Below are 15,046 nucleotides of genomic sequence, written 5' to 3'. Positions count from 1 at the left end.
CCCCCCAAAACAAAAACTGGTCTGCCTTCACAATCTGAATGTACAGCTCCCATATTATCTTTTCCTTCTTCCACTCTTTCTTTGTCCAATATTGCATGTCCATGTTTATTAGGGCTTGTTTAATATGAAAGAGGAACAGCTCAAGGTGTTTCTCTTCTCAAGGACTTCAAGGAATTCTTCAAAAACCTCATTGATGTACATCCTAACCATTCAATAAGAGTGACATTAATGAGAAGAAAACCTCTTTCAGATGCACAGATTAGCATAATTCATATCTTTGTTCTGACATTGAGGATTTTTTGTAAATGTAAACGCTCTATAGTGATGCTGTTTACACACAGGCATTCAGGTATATTCATTTATGTGATGGTAAAATGAAAGTGCTGTTGTTTTTGTTTTTCCCATGCATACTTCTGTCTTAAGAATTTATTTTGTTATTAGTGGTTGTATGGTAATTACCCCACCATCATTTTAATCGTGTTTCACTGACAGAAATAAATCATGTCACTGAGTTGGGACGCTTTCTTTTTAAATGAACCGTGTCTTGCTGTTAATTATTTTGACCTACTAATTACTTGCTCCACGTCTTATGGCTTTCCTCTTCCACATCCCTCTTTGCTAGCTTATGCCCTCCTTGACTACAATTTAACTCACCCCCACCACTGTCTGCCTTTTTTTTTTATTTTTTTTTTTTTTTTATATCATCTAGGAAAGGGATCAGCAGGGTTTAAGTCACGTATCTCTGAATCATTGAAGTGAGTCGTGCATGAATCCTTCCCCTTTTCAAGACTATAATAATCTGCTAGATCTTTTTCTGACAATGAAAGTCCTGTAGTTGCAGAATTTCATCATTTAAAAAAATGTGTGCTGCTTGACCATATAAAAGGTGTTTGAGTGGTTTTTATTGCATTGCTAAGCAGGGTGTTATGGGTGATTGCTCAACCCCAAAAGCGCATGACTTAATCTTTGTGATATTCTCATCTCTCGATATGGCTTGGTGTCTTTTTTCAGTTTTTTATTCAATGTCTATTAAATTTTTTCACTCATTTTATCATCCTCCAGGCAAAATGGTAAATCATATAGCATAGAAAAGTAATAGCACACCTCTCTTGCATGATTTGAGGTATCATTGCTGGCCCTATCACAAATGGGATGAGTTACATGCTTTGATGCATTAAAATTAATACTTTTATTCAGCAAGGATGCATTAAATTAATCAAAAACAAAATGTATGACAAAAACAATATGAGCAAAATCAGTAAGTATGTGTATTTCAGACTAAATCGCAGAATTGTTTGTTTTTGATGTGTTGATTCTCAATTTGTTATTTTTCCTGAAAAAACTTATTTGGTTTTTGATAGCATGGGTGGTAACTTGTTCATCCTTTCACTTGAAGATAATGGTCTTGTTTACATAATTCAATCTTTCCTTTTCCTGTGCATAGGCCTGTGTGGGCACAAAGTTTGTTTACTGTCATTTCCTGCTTCTCGACTACCATTTAGAAGGATGTTCGGCGTGTTCTGCGCATCTCTCCAGATTTCTGTAATGGCTGACCCCCGCAGCAGTCTCCTGCCTCACTGCTGCATTGCTTATTTCCCAAATGGAGATGAGTAGCTGTTTTGTGCTCTGATGTTGTCCTGCGCAAACATTAGACTCTGCAGGTGGGAATCTAAATGATACTGGCATAATTCCCTCACTTTATCAATGTTCTCAAAGCTCAGCACTGTGAGATTTTGTTTCACACCAGTACAGGCAGAAATAAATAAATGTGCATACATCAGCATACAGAAACAATCATGTCAAAACGTACATGACATTTGTAGGTATTCCATGCATAGCTGTACTCTGTTCACCCCAAAATGAAAATTCTGTCATTTACTTGCCCTCATGTTATTTCAAAACTCTGTGATTTTCTTTCTTCTGTGGAATACAAATTAAGATATTTTGAAGAATGTTAGTAGCCAAAAAACATGGACAAAACATAGATATAATGACATGTCATAGTGACATGAGGGTGAGTAAATGACACATTATTATTTTTTTGGTCCCACTTATATATTAAGTGGCCTTAATTACTATGTACTTAAATTTAAATGAATCATTTTATACAATGCACTGATTACATAAATGTTTTTAAATTGTACTTATATATTATAAAATAAACCTGCATATAATTAATTTCTGTAATTACATTTTTAATTACACTGTTGACATGTCCTTTACACCTTAACCCACCCTTAAACCTACCCATACCATCAAACCTGTCCCTAACCTTACCAGTATCCCACCTCAATAGCAGCAAGTGTTTTGCAGTACAATATGAACACAATAAGCACATTGTAGGTACAAAAGGTACAGTACACCCCAAAATTGTCATCATTAACTCATGTCTTTTTTTACTTTCTGTGTTCTGTGAAACCCAAAATGTACATTTTTGAGTTCTATCCTGGCCACACTCTTCAGTATGATGAATGAGGATGTGAGCTGCAGAATGTATAACGCCACACCTTGCTTTCTTACCTTGGCATTAAATTACATAAAATTATTTAACGCTAGTGTGTGACTTATCCCCCCCCCACACACACACACTTTTGTAAAGTCATAAAAACAGGATTTTTTTTTGGGGGGGGGGGTGGGTACAGGGGTAAATAAGAAAAAAAAAAAAAAAGAAAAAAAAAACTTGTAGTTTCTGTTCACTACAGAAGTTTATCCAGCTTTGATGACTTCCACTTCTAAGAACCCCGGAAATGTAAAAAGGTTCCTTTTCCAACAGGTAACAGCTCATTGAATTATCAATGTGTGATGACTTAAATTTCAATCTTTTCCTCATGCAAAGCTATTTTATGTTTGGCTTCAGAAGGCTGATGAGTTGTATCATCATATATTTTGTATACTTTTGTGTCCTTTTTGAAGCTTGAAAGTTTGTTTGTTTAGACCAACGTGAGGGTATGATGACAGAATTTTCATTTTTGTGTGAAATAATCCTTTAAACCTGCATGTAATGCATATCACCCTTTCCATGTGAAGGCAGAGTGGGAGTATAGTGAGGTAGCCACACTCATTTTCATTCATGTCCTCCCCCGTCCACTCAAAGTCGATGTTAAGTGTGTGGTATTCAGGAGTAGAGAGGAGCCTATTGTCCTCATCTTTATTCAAATGCACCTGTCCTCTCCTGATCTTACTTTCTCTCTTAGGTCTGAACACTGCTGTTAGCTCCTAAATAATGCCTTTATCCCTTTTCTTCTGTCACTTTTTCGATTTTTCCATCGCTTTCATCTTGCATTACACTTAGACATGTTGATGACACAAGTCTGATTTTCCCTTTGCAGTTGTCTCTGCCATTATCATTAACTTTGACTTCCACTTCACAAGACTTTTTCATTTCCTGTCCTTTTATACTTGCATTTCCTTTTATACTTGCATTTGTCTATTTCCTTTTATCTTATTTCACTTCTTGGGTATATTTCTTGAGCGATAGTATAACAAACTGTCAGATATTAACATTACTTAGATTGCGCTATGTATAGAGTCAAACAAGCAGGCCAAAATGGATCCAATCCAATGCATCCACATATCCAATACTGTGATAGAAGCATAGATCCTTAGTGCCCTATATAAAAAGACCTTTCTGGAGCAACAGGGCCTTAGGTGTCCACTCGGAATTCCTGTAGCATATATATAGCGCAAACTTCACCTCCAGGCATGTGTATTTGTCTGTCACCAAGTGCATGACTTCAAACAGCAGCAGAAACCTTAAAAATAGACAGCGCTGTTGAGAGGACAATTATAAACAATCACTGTGATGAGAACCTAAAATAAAAGCTGGCTAAAATGTTCCAAATGCCTCTTACCTCCAGGTCGCCAGAGTTAAGTGGAGCTTTAAAGCACTGCCGGGTATTTACTTCTCCCTATGTGTAAGCTACAATAAAATGATTTCCTCCTACATTTTCAGTGCATTGCCTGCTGCACTATTTGGTTTGCCTTTAAGGCTAGTACACTTTTTTTATGACCTTGATAAACATTCTTCTTGTCTTTTTGGAATCTGCAGCATTAGCATTTTTCTGCAGTGGAATGTTGCAGAATGGAATTAAATGGGTAAAATGTGTTAAAAAGAGCTGAGACTACCAGAGTGGTACCTGAAAGCATCATTAAATTACCCAAAATATTTAATAAAGAGACATGCGGAGGTGTCGGATGTACAGTATAGAACTTGATGAATGAGGGGCGTTCCAAATCTGAATCTCAAGTTCTGCCCATGCAGATTCTGTATACTAGCTCAGTGGCTAATATACAATTGCAGACCACAAGAAAGATTTTTTTTTTAATCTTTGCAGTAAATTCAGCCTTGTAACAGTGGACTGGTTTAGCAGCCCACCAAAAAGATTTTTTATTTTTCTTTGTGAAGGTCTTCTTTCCTGTGTTTTAGCCCTTTCAGCATTAGCCAATGTTGGCAGATGAAGGGAGGGAGTGCCATGACACCAATTTAACAGACATTTGAAGATAAGAAGAGGACCTTTGACTTCTTTCACACAGCTGCCCTGTATAATTAAAAGCTATTCACAATGCTCATGGCATAGCTTTCAGTGAGTAAACTAATCGTCCCCCACAACACGTACTTCTATCTGCTGTTTGCTAAATAACACAGTTTTTTTCTTAAAGGGAATTTTATTGAAGATGAGAGGCTGTCTGTATTATCTCTGATTTTTGGTGTTAAATCTAAACCTTTTTTGGAGACGTGGTTAATCTTTGTTAGTAACCCCAACCGTCCAGCATCAGCTATTTGAAAGGCCAAATATTTTGTTGTTATCTTTTGCCCCATCAGTTTTATTAATTGTTTTTCTTTCAAAGTTAGATGCTAAAATGTTTGCAGCCAGTTTCATCATGTTAATGGGCAATTGCTACTTTTTATACTAAATATACATGTATATGTTGTCAAAGAGATTGTTTTTCTGCAGATATGAGGGTTTTCCAAACTATGCTCAGTAATTGCCTCAGGATGCCCAGAAAACTAGAAATCAGTAATTAAGTTAAAAAAAGAATTAAACACAATTAGTTATTTTTAAACCAAACAGTCTACATCATCCATTGCTATGATGTGGAGTAAAAATATAGTTTATGTTAAAGTTTTTTCTTGTGTTAAGGATTTGCTCATTGAATAGATGTTATTTGATTGATCTGTGTCTAAGGGTTTGTTAAATGTGCCTGTTACCTTAATAATTGAAATTGAAAACTGGTCACAGCACCTTTTCGTGTTTCTGTATTGTTGATTTTTAAATAATTAAAGTGATCGGTGAATGTAAAAGCCTGGTGTGTTTTAAAGCAACGAATAATACATCTTTAGTGTAAAGAATCATTCAGTGACTTAAGCAACAATGTGGCCTGAACTCATTCATTTTCATTGAGAGCTGGTGATTTTCGCAACATGAGTGACTGTTGGTGACTATGTGGGCTTGTCCGGGGACTCAACAATGTTGAAAAAAACTTTAGGCAAATGTGGTGTAACTTGAAGACCAGCTACTGCGGTTTCTAGGTTTCTTTGTTGCTTACGGTATGAACGGGGCTTTGAGAACATTTCTGATTATTTCCATTTGATGTTTTATTATAGCTACAATAAAGAGGTTTTCGCGGTGACAGCGATTTCAGGGACAAAGCATCATTCATTGTCAATAGACAAATTTTGATCCAAGTTCGCATCAAAATGTTATAGCTGATCATAGCTTAATTACAATTATATACATATATTTTTATAGTAAAAATGGATGTTCTGCATTCTGCTGCTTGGTGCACTCAGTTAATTACTAAAGCCGAAAGTATACTTTAGTTTTGACACAAACATGCATGTACATCCAAACGCATAGTCTTTCGTTCCACACATGCATGCACACTATAAAGATTCAGCCTTTTCTATTGTTTTCACTATTTCTAGCCAGAACACAATTGCTCACCAATATGGGGTCTATTGTTGTTGCATATACAGTTGTTTATTGTTGTTTCATCTCCTACATCTCTTTTGCGATTGTGAAACAAGGGCCCAAGCCCATGTTGCTGCCTTGTGCACCAACTGTTTAGTGCAAAAATTCAAGGTCCATACTAATTATGAAATTTACATCACGTGCACTGTACAGATACTAAATATACTAGTTTGGGGTTGAATGTTTGAGTGTGAACAGATTTTTGGCTGACAAATATTCTCTAGTAGCTATACTACAAAATATCTTTGTAAGGCACGAAAATTATTTTCCAGTGAGACGGGGACATTAAAACAGTATAAAGAACATTAAATAGGAGAGTAGCGCGAGATACATAAACGCATCGAATGTAAACAGATTATTCCGTTCACAGCGTACAGTATAAACCATGCCGTGTTTATCCACACAGAGGTAACAGGAGACTATCCCTTTAAACAGAACTTGATGATTCCATCACAGGGAGAGAGAGCGCCAGAGAGCGAGCGAGCGAGCAGCGTGCTGGTTCGCTGTGCTGTCAGTGTACGCCACCGCAATACAGATAAACACAAGCCAGGTCATTCTTTACTGTAGGGGAAAACCGAGTGAAGAAGAGACGCGTTTTAATTCAAACACAGTCGTTTTATTAGTAGTCCAACATCAGCTCTCTGGAGAGGAGGAGTGAAACTGCGCAGCGCTGCCTGTGCGCGAGGTGGAGCGAAGACACATCCGAAACATTCACATCAAACTTCTCACGCCGTAGAGTCGCGGGTTGCACCCTTACTACAGACAGCATGGAATAGAAGGACTCCAAAAGAAGCCTAACAACACAAATTGATGTTTTCTGCTGAAAAACCATTAGAGGGGAAGAAACTGGTCCGTTAAAATCAGCATCAGCTTTGTAGTGGATTGAAAGAAGGAGCTCAAGATGTCTGTACCGGTAAGTTCTTCAATTCAACCTCTGATCTGATTCATCGCGATGTGGAAAAGTTACTGAACTGCTTGATAGGAAAGAACTTGCGTGCGTTGTACTGGACGCCCAGATGTTGGTCTGAAAGAATAGGCAGTTTGCTCACGGTATTGCTGTGGTGATGCACGCTGTGGTCGTTTGCTATAAAGCAGCTGTTCAGGACGGTAGTGGAACGGAATTTTTGTAGTTCGCTCAAGACAATACACGAGCTGTGTGTCAAAACCTAGTGAGCTGTCTATTTGCCCATTTTTGGGCGTCATAGGCGCGTTCCGAGGATGTCCGAAATGTTGTGAGTGCCAGTAATGCCCCAAAATACGTTCAATATCGGCAGCTTACAAGGTTTTGACACACAACCTCGGAATTCATGCACTGAAGTACAAAAAATAAAAGGATGCAGAATTTCCTCTTGACGGTTTTCCATACTAAATATTTCCGTTTTTTTATTTGCTTTAGGTGTTTTAGTTTTCAAACAAACAAACAACAAAAAACACAGGATTTATTACATTGTCAAGAATACTTACATAAAACACATTTGCCCCCAGTATTTTAAATAGCGTTACGGTTTTTTTTTTTTAATGTTACAATGCTTTTAAATTATGATTGACCCAAATGTGACCCTGGACCACGGGTATATTTGTAGCAATAGCCAGCAATACATTGTATGGGTCAAAATGATCGTTTTTTCTTTTATGCGAAAAATCAATAGGAGAAGTAAAGATCATGTTCCATTAATATGTTTTGTAAATTTCCTATTGTAAATAAATCAAAACTTAATTTTTGATTAGTAATATGCATTACTAAGGAAGGACTTAATTTGGACAACTTTAAAGGCGATTTTCTTAATATTTAGATTTTTTTGCACCCTCATATTCCAGATTTATAAATAGTTGTATCTCGGCAAATATAGTCCCATCCTAACAAACCATACATAAATGGAAAGCTTGTTTCAGCTTTCAGATGATGTATAAATCTCAATTTCTAAAAATGGACCCTTATGACTGGTTTTGTGGTCCAGGGTCACTTATATGAAGAACCTTATGACCTTTCACCTTTGGCCTTTTAGCTTGTTGCAGCTTTTAGTGGATTTATTTATTTATTGGTAAATCAATTAACCAAATTTGAGATTTTTTAAGATTTGGTCATGTTTTCTATGACAGTGTGCAATGGTCTCATAGAGCAAAAGCCCTTTGAAAGTAATTTATATTGCCGCATTTACTAAACAATGCATTTGTTTTGATGGATGTGCAAAGTGTTAACATGGTACTGTAAATAAGAATTGATAAATATTAATAATACTGTGTATATTCACAAGTAAACATGGTTGACCCTGAGGCAAAATTTGTTCTTGCACCATGGAACTGTTTCTTCCAAAAGAGTCTCAGTTCAGAGCTCTCCATCGAATCTCAACCAGTGAGACCTGTGTTCTGCCTCCCTGCTGCTTTTGGCATCTCATTTCGACCTACTGCAACACAATTTAATGTTTGCCCTCGCTGGCTGAAGTTAAGTGGAAGAAGTCAGTGGATTACTAATACGGGGCTGTGGAGGATGCGCAGCTCTGCAAAACATCATCACGGATCCCCGTGGGAGGAACGAGGTTAATTTGCATGTCTTGGCAGCTTACCTATATATTTTCCCACTGCTGTTTTTAGGAGAACTGGCATCTTGATAATGTTATGAATAAATAATAAAATCACCTCTGCTCTTTGCATCCAAGTGAGGAAATGGTCTCGGAAGGCCACCTCATTGGTCTGCGCCTTGTTCAGTTTAACTCTTACAGATAATGAGTGCCAGTGAAAAAGAATAGTGTATGTTCAGATTCAGCATCGCTTGAGTACCGATGTCCCACGCCATTTTCAACAAACAGAAGCCAGATTGCTGTTTTTGCCCGAGGTGTTCGAGCTTGATCGCAGCAGCTGTTCTACCACAAAGACGAGAATATGGTTTGCCTGTCTTGTGCCTCGTTTTCCACGCAACCGGTGTGATTCCGTTTGCCTGAGACCAACAGATGTCACCGAGAAGTGAAAAACAAACAAGTGTAATTGCTAAAACATTTTAATCTAGTGTTTGCAGCCTGTTTGCATCAGTAGGAAACCTGCAGGAGTGTCAGGATTGCAACCCACATTCGTTTATTTATTAGGTCTGAGTTTTAATCCGAACTTGTTTGAACTGGATTCACCATTCAATTATGAACAGTTTGGGCATATTTCAGTTAATAATCGATTTTGCGTGCATAAAAACTATGCAGTTAATTAAATATTTAACATACATAATAATCACCCAAAACTGATCTGTGGATAGTTGAAGTATTTTTTGTTTAAAACATTTATTATAACATTATGCAAAATTAATAAAAAAAAAAATATTTAACATTTCATTTGTTTTTCATCTAATATTTATATTTTATTTTATTTTAGATTTATTTTAGTTCACAAATATGATTTAAAACAGTTTCAGTTTTAGTTATGGTTAACAATATGAAGACAGTTGCTCCACTGATGCTTCACCAGCATGTGTCCAGACATGCATATCTCCATACATTTTCACTTGAATTCTGCAAGCGTGTATGGATACACGCATACTTCCTTTAATACATAAATTCATAAGTTTGAGTTCTACAAATGCTCTGCTTCATACAAATTGATGGGTATTAATGTTTGGCTGTTAACATCATTTGCCTCGGCTTTAGATCTTTATCCCATCCCCTGGATGGCTCCCAGAGAGCGTGAACTTATCCCCCCCCACCGTCCCTCGGAGTTTTGCAGCAAGAGTATAAATGCGACGCCAGCAGGGAACAAGCTTGCTAGATCACTCTCAGACGCCTGACATTTGGTGCTTGTCATAGATGATATTCCACATACATATTAATAATGTTGGCTTAGGTGAGCTGTCGCATTTCAATCAACCAATAAAGACCTTTTGCTATTTGTATGCGTTGCCCTGGTAACTAGAGGCCACCAGCCTTCCACATATAAGTTTCATTGGCAGTGTAACTAGTAGTAAACAGCATATAATGCTACACATGCCATGCATGAACAAGCACGATTCCAAAGACGAATTGTGACACGCGCTTGTGAATACGTCTATGAATTCCTCTCTGAAATCACATTATTCATGCTTGTCCTTGCATTGTAAGTGTCTCATCTCATAGACATTCTTTCCTTCATGCAGTCACACATCAGCGGCCCCTGCTTTGCCTCTCCCGGCAGGCATCTTTATCCGGTTTTAGTGATTAAGGATGGCCATTTTTTGCTCAAATACACACTCTCTTACACCGGACGCATCTTAATCCAGAGACCAGCTGACACGCTCATTAGTTTATTGCTTGTCAGCTCAAGAGAAAAATAGGAATGCTAGAAGCAGCTGCAGGTGAACATATGATGAATATGAATGTAAATATTAACGTTTCTCTCACCTCAGGAGGTAAACAGCTCTTCATATTCATCTGATTTAAATACCATTCGCATTAGTATGCAGTATATTGGTATATGTTTGAGTATCCCTCATTCTCGTTTATGTCTTTGTACGTTGCACACATATTTTGCATAAGAATACAAATGAAGGAAGAATTTGTGTTGTGTTAAAGGTTGTGTGTGTTTTCTGTAGTATGGAGAGTTGTATGTAAAGCATGACAATTGAATTACCTTGGACAGCGCTCACATTCTTCAGCTAAACTGTATTGATCACAGCTACAGAAGAACTTCATTGTGTTTATGTGAGCACTGAACAAAAATCTGAATTTAACTGAATTGACTTGAATGAAATTTATCTATCTGTCTGTCTATCTGTTTATCTATCTATCATCGTCTGTCTGCCTGTTTCTCTATTGTTTGTTATCTTGCTCTTTCTTAGATTTTACCTACTCCATCCATCCATCCATCCATCCATCCATCCATCCATCCATCCATCTATCTATCTTTTAAGGCATTATTGGTTTACATTTACTTCTCTAGTTAAAATTATGGTAATATGAATCTCTTTAAATTTTTTAAACTAATTTTAATTGCATTACCGATATGTTTTTTCTGGGGGCTGATACCGATACTGATATTAGGGATTAATAAAAGGCCGATATCGATATTTGGCGTTCGAGAGGGTTCCTCGAGCGGAAGGGATCCCCTGAATTTGGTGTGGATCCGCCCCATCGTTATGGAGATATGGCCATTTTATCTGCGTTTTATGTTCTGTAAAAAACATGTCATATCGGTGACATATTCGCTGATACCGATACTGTATATCTGCAACAGGCTCAAAACGATATATCGGTCGGGCTCTACTAATTTTTATTGTACTTCCTTGTATTTAAATTTGAATAACATTTTTCATTGGATTTGCTACCTCAGTTTAATTTCAATTACATTTCAGGAATATCATTGAAATTTAAAAAGTCATTCTCTATTCAGTTCTGAATGGCTTGCGTCTATGTTAATGTACACAAATACTGTATATTCAGATGATGGAGTAAAGCAAGTGCACATGTCTGTCTGATATAGTGTAGGAAAAGAATACAGTGTATGGAATTTGTGGTTTTGTGTGCAGTGATAGTGTGCAAGTCTTCAAACAGATCACTCCAAAAATATACTCTCTGACTGGTTTTCTATTTCTGAATATAGCTTCACATATTTCCAGCCTCTTTATACTCGCCAAATGCTTTTTACCCTTTTCTTATTCATCTGTTTTTCTCTGTCCCTGATCTTTTGTCACTCTAAAGGTTCTAAAGGCTTCTTTTTGCTTTTAATTTTAGTTTCCTTGCTTTTAACAGTCTGTGTGTGTGCGTGCACGCTTGCTTTTTTGTTGCAAAGCTTTTTTGCAGTTATATTTGCAGCAGTGGGGGACATACTCAGTGTGAAATCCAAGTAGGCCCCTTATGATTTCAAAAGCCGGTGTCATTTTACTCACCCTGGCATTGACTGTCCTGCAGACGACCCCTCTCAGCTGGTTGGGAGCACACATGCCGATCCTCATGGGACCTAAAACAGTCAAAGTAAACACCCCCTCCTCTTGACCCCAGGGTGTTTAAAGTGTAGCATCTTGTTTTCTGTGTTTCAGACTGGCAGGACTGACTCTTATGAATGCGCGGCCCTCTCTAGAGTTCTGTTTATGCTGCTGTTTAAGTCATATGTGTGTGTCAACGTGGCTTGGCTGTGCTGAGTCGCTAATGAAACGCAGGGCTTTTTCCCCATATGATGATTTGAACTCCATGTAACCAACTCTTTTGTTCCACTGCCCTGTAAATCTATTTCGTCAGCATTAGAAGGGGGAGGAAAAAGGCAATATGGGTGTATGTGCACGTCTGTGGATGGAGATTATATTGGGTGTGTATGTGCAAAATTTGCATGCCTCGTGTTCATGTTTTGTGTTTAGTGATTGTGTTGGTAGAGAGAGATGGTGTTTTGCGCATATTTGTTTGCAGCTCGGAGGACACTGGATTCTGATGTGGATCCTCATTATAGTGCAGCTGTGAGAGTGAAAGGGAGATAGAAAAACGAGCAAGTGTAGTTGTGTGTCTGTGTCTGTTTTTGCCACTGCCTGTGCCAAATCGTCCCGTCCCCACCGTCGTAAATCTGCTGGCTGATGTGCGCCGTGGTCATATTAATGGAGCGCCATCAATCACACCGGGCTGTCTGAGATTAGACTGTATGTGCATGATTGGATGGGGGAGGGAACTGTACCTACAAGTGAACCTGACAGAGACATCTGTTAAGACTAGACCAATTCAGCTAAAACCAATCCACATGAACTCAGCCTAGCCCAGTCTAGCCTTGCTATTTTCAGTGTTGTCCAGTTCAGTATGCCTAGTCCAGTTTATCTCTGCTAAATCCAGCTCAGTCCAGTCAAATTTAGCTATGCCCAGTCATTTAAACTTGGATAAATTCTGACCAGATTAGCTGAAGCCAATCCAGTTGTACTCAGCTGAACCCAGTCTAGTCCAGTCCAGTTTAGTTTGCCCAGTTCAGTCCATATTGGCTTGTCCAGCTGTATACAGCTAAACCCAGTCTAGTCCAGTTTAGCTAAACCTAGTTAGGTCCAGTTTACTGTGCCCAGTTCAGTCCAGATTTGCTAAAGCCAATTGTACTCAACAAAACTGGGCCTAGATCAGTCCAGTTTAGCTAAACCCAGCTATGGCAAATTTATTATGCCAGGTTCAGTGTGGAGTATCTAAGGCCAGTCCAATTGATCTCATCTAAGACCAACCCAGTCAGGTCCAGTTTAGCATGTTTAAATCAGTCTAGAATAGATTAGCTAAGGCCAGTCCAGCAGTACTCAGATAAGACCTGTCAAGTCTTGTCAAGTTTAACTAAACCCAGTCAGGTCCAGTTTAGCATGGCCAGATTATCTTAGGCAAATTCAGTCTACTAAGACTGATCCAGTCCACTCCAGTTTTGCTCAATCTGGTCCAGTAAAGTCTGCTCAATTCAGTCCAGATTAGCTAAAGCCAGTCCAGTTTATCTCAGCTAAGAATGACTCAGTCAACTCTAGTTTTGCTAAACTCAGTTAGGTCCACTATAGTGTGCCTAGTTTTCAGTCTAGAAAATCTGTGACCATTCCAGTTGTACTCAGCTAAACCCAACCCAATCTAGTTTATTTCAGCATTTTAGCTAAACAGGTCCAGTTTATTTCTGCTAAGGCCAGCCCAGTAAAGTCCAGTTTTAGCTAAGGCCAATCCAGTTCAACTCAGATGTGCCCAGCCCAGTCCAGATAAGCTCAGCTAGATCCAGGCAATCTGCAGATTGATCGCCCTCTGAATTGCAGAGTAGCTTGGCAGTGACGAGTGATGAAGTGAAAGGGTCAGATGAAGAGCAGGAGCCAGGAGAGAGGGGGATGGATGAAAAAGAGACACAAATGAGACTAGAACTGGAAGAGTCAAGTGTAATGGCCTCTAGAGAACCAGAAATTCATATGAAAGTTGAAAAGAGAAAGACATAATGGCAACACAAGTGCAGGGTTGCAGTGAAGGACACAGAGAGAAGAAGAGGAAAGACACCATAAGAGGCAAAAGATAGGCTAGTAGTAAGCACAAAATTTGATTTTTTTTTTTTTAGGAAGAGCAGGAAGATAAAGACAAAGAGAAGATTACAGAAGATGCTGTATGTGGACTACAGATAGAAGACAATCAATTTGTTTATTCTGGGCCCACCATCCCCTTCACAATGTTTGACATGCTTGAATAGACCTCTTTCCTAACAGCTGAGAAGAATTAGTGAGCTGTTATGTGTCCTGTCCAGTGTTATTTTTTAGTACTATTCATATACTGTTTTAGTATTTATTAATATTTAGAATTAGATTTTATTTAGATTTTTTTTTATACATTTTAGTAATTGTGTAATGCGCTTTTGTCATTTTTATTAGGTTTTTAATGTTTCTGTTTATCTTTATTATTTCAGTTGGCTGCCACACCAGCATTTCACAATTATTCATCTGGTATTTATATTTAATTTCAGATTTAAAACTAAAGCTATTAAAATGTGTTCATTGAAATAGTTAATAATAACAACACTGCTCCTGTCCTTATGAACCTCTCCACAGGGCACGAGCATGACATCATCAGCATCCTCCTGTGTTTTAATGAACCTCTCTGTCTGGATGCTCATTAAGGACGTGTGAGTGTAGAGCACCTCAATCACATCCTCTCAGCTGTGTGTGTCCATATGAGTGTGTACGTGAAATATCATATTGTATATGCACATGGGAACTCTTAATGCTAATGAGTGTGCTTGAGTGAGTGTGTGGCACTGACGTGCATGCGTGCCCGCGTGCGCCTCTTATTTGATGTGCCTAAGCCGCACTGCAGCAGCATGAAGAGGCTGTAATCTTTAGTTGAAGTCCCGCTAATCCACATGAAGGTTAATGCTGCACTGTATGTTGCATTCCTTAAATTAAAGCAACAGTGTTTGGGATGTATGTGTTGGAATGCTGGAACTCAATTTCATAATTGTTGGATCAGGCAGATTAATCAACTTCGCAAAGTATTAACTACATTCCAGGTTTCAGTATCCGACCTCTGGGACTATCCAGGGTCATTTAGTGGCATGCAAATAAATGTAAGGTGTATGCTAACACTCTTGAAGCTATTATAATCAGGGTCTCTCGGATAAACAGCAAGCATAATGCATAATTAATGTAATTTATTTCA

General features: G+C 38.2%; 1 protein-coding gene across 3 annotated transcripts in view; it reads left to right on the top strand.

The window, feature by feature from the left end:
* Positions 1 to 6,431: 6,431 nt before the first annotated feature.
* LOC109109428 (breast cancer anti-estrogen resistance protein 1-like) overlaps positions 6,432 to 15,046 on the top strand; it is an 86,758-nt gene continuing 78,143 nt past the window's right edge. For 2 of the 3 annotated variants that reach the window (XM_042744026.1, XM_042744023.1), the window contains exon 1: positions 6,433 to 6,885. In XM_042744026.1, coding sequence (XP_042599960.1) covers positions 6,874 to 6,885 — 12 coding nt within the window. In that variant the 5' untranslated portion in view covers positions 6,433 to 6,873. Of the gene's footprint in view, positions 6,886 to 15,046 lie in introns of all 3 variants that reach the window. The other variant, XM_042744024.1, reaches the window with a different exon arrangement.

This window comes from Cyprinus carpio, chromosome B18, assembly GCF_018340385.1.
Source record: "Cyprinus carpio isolate SPL01 chromosome B18, ASM1834038v1, whole genome shotgun sequence".
Taxonomy (NCBI): domain Eukaryota; kingdom Metazoa; phylum Chordata; class Actinopteri; order Cypriniformes; family Cyprinidae; genus Cyprinus; species Cyprinus carpio.
The sequence above is the reverse complement of the archived record's forward strand: the minus strand, read 5'-3'. Positions and strand labels throughout refer to the sequence as shown.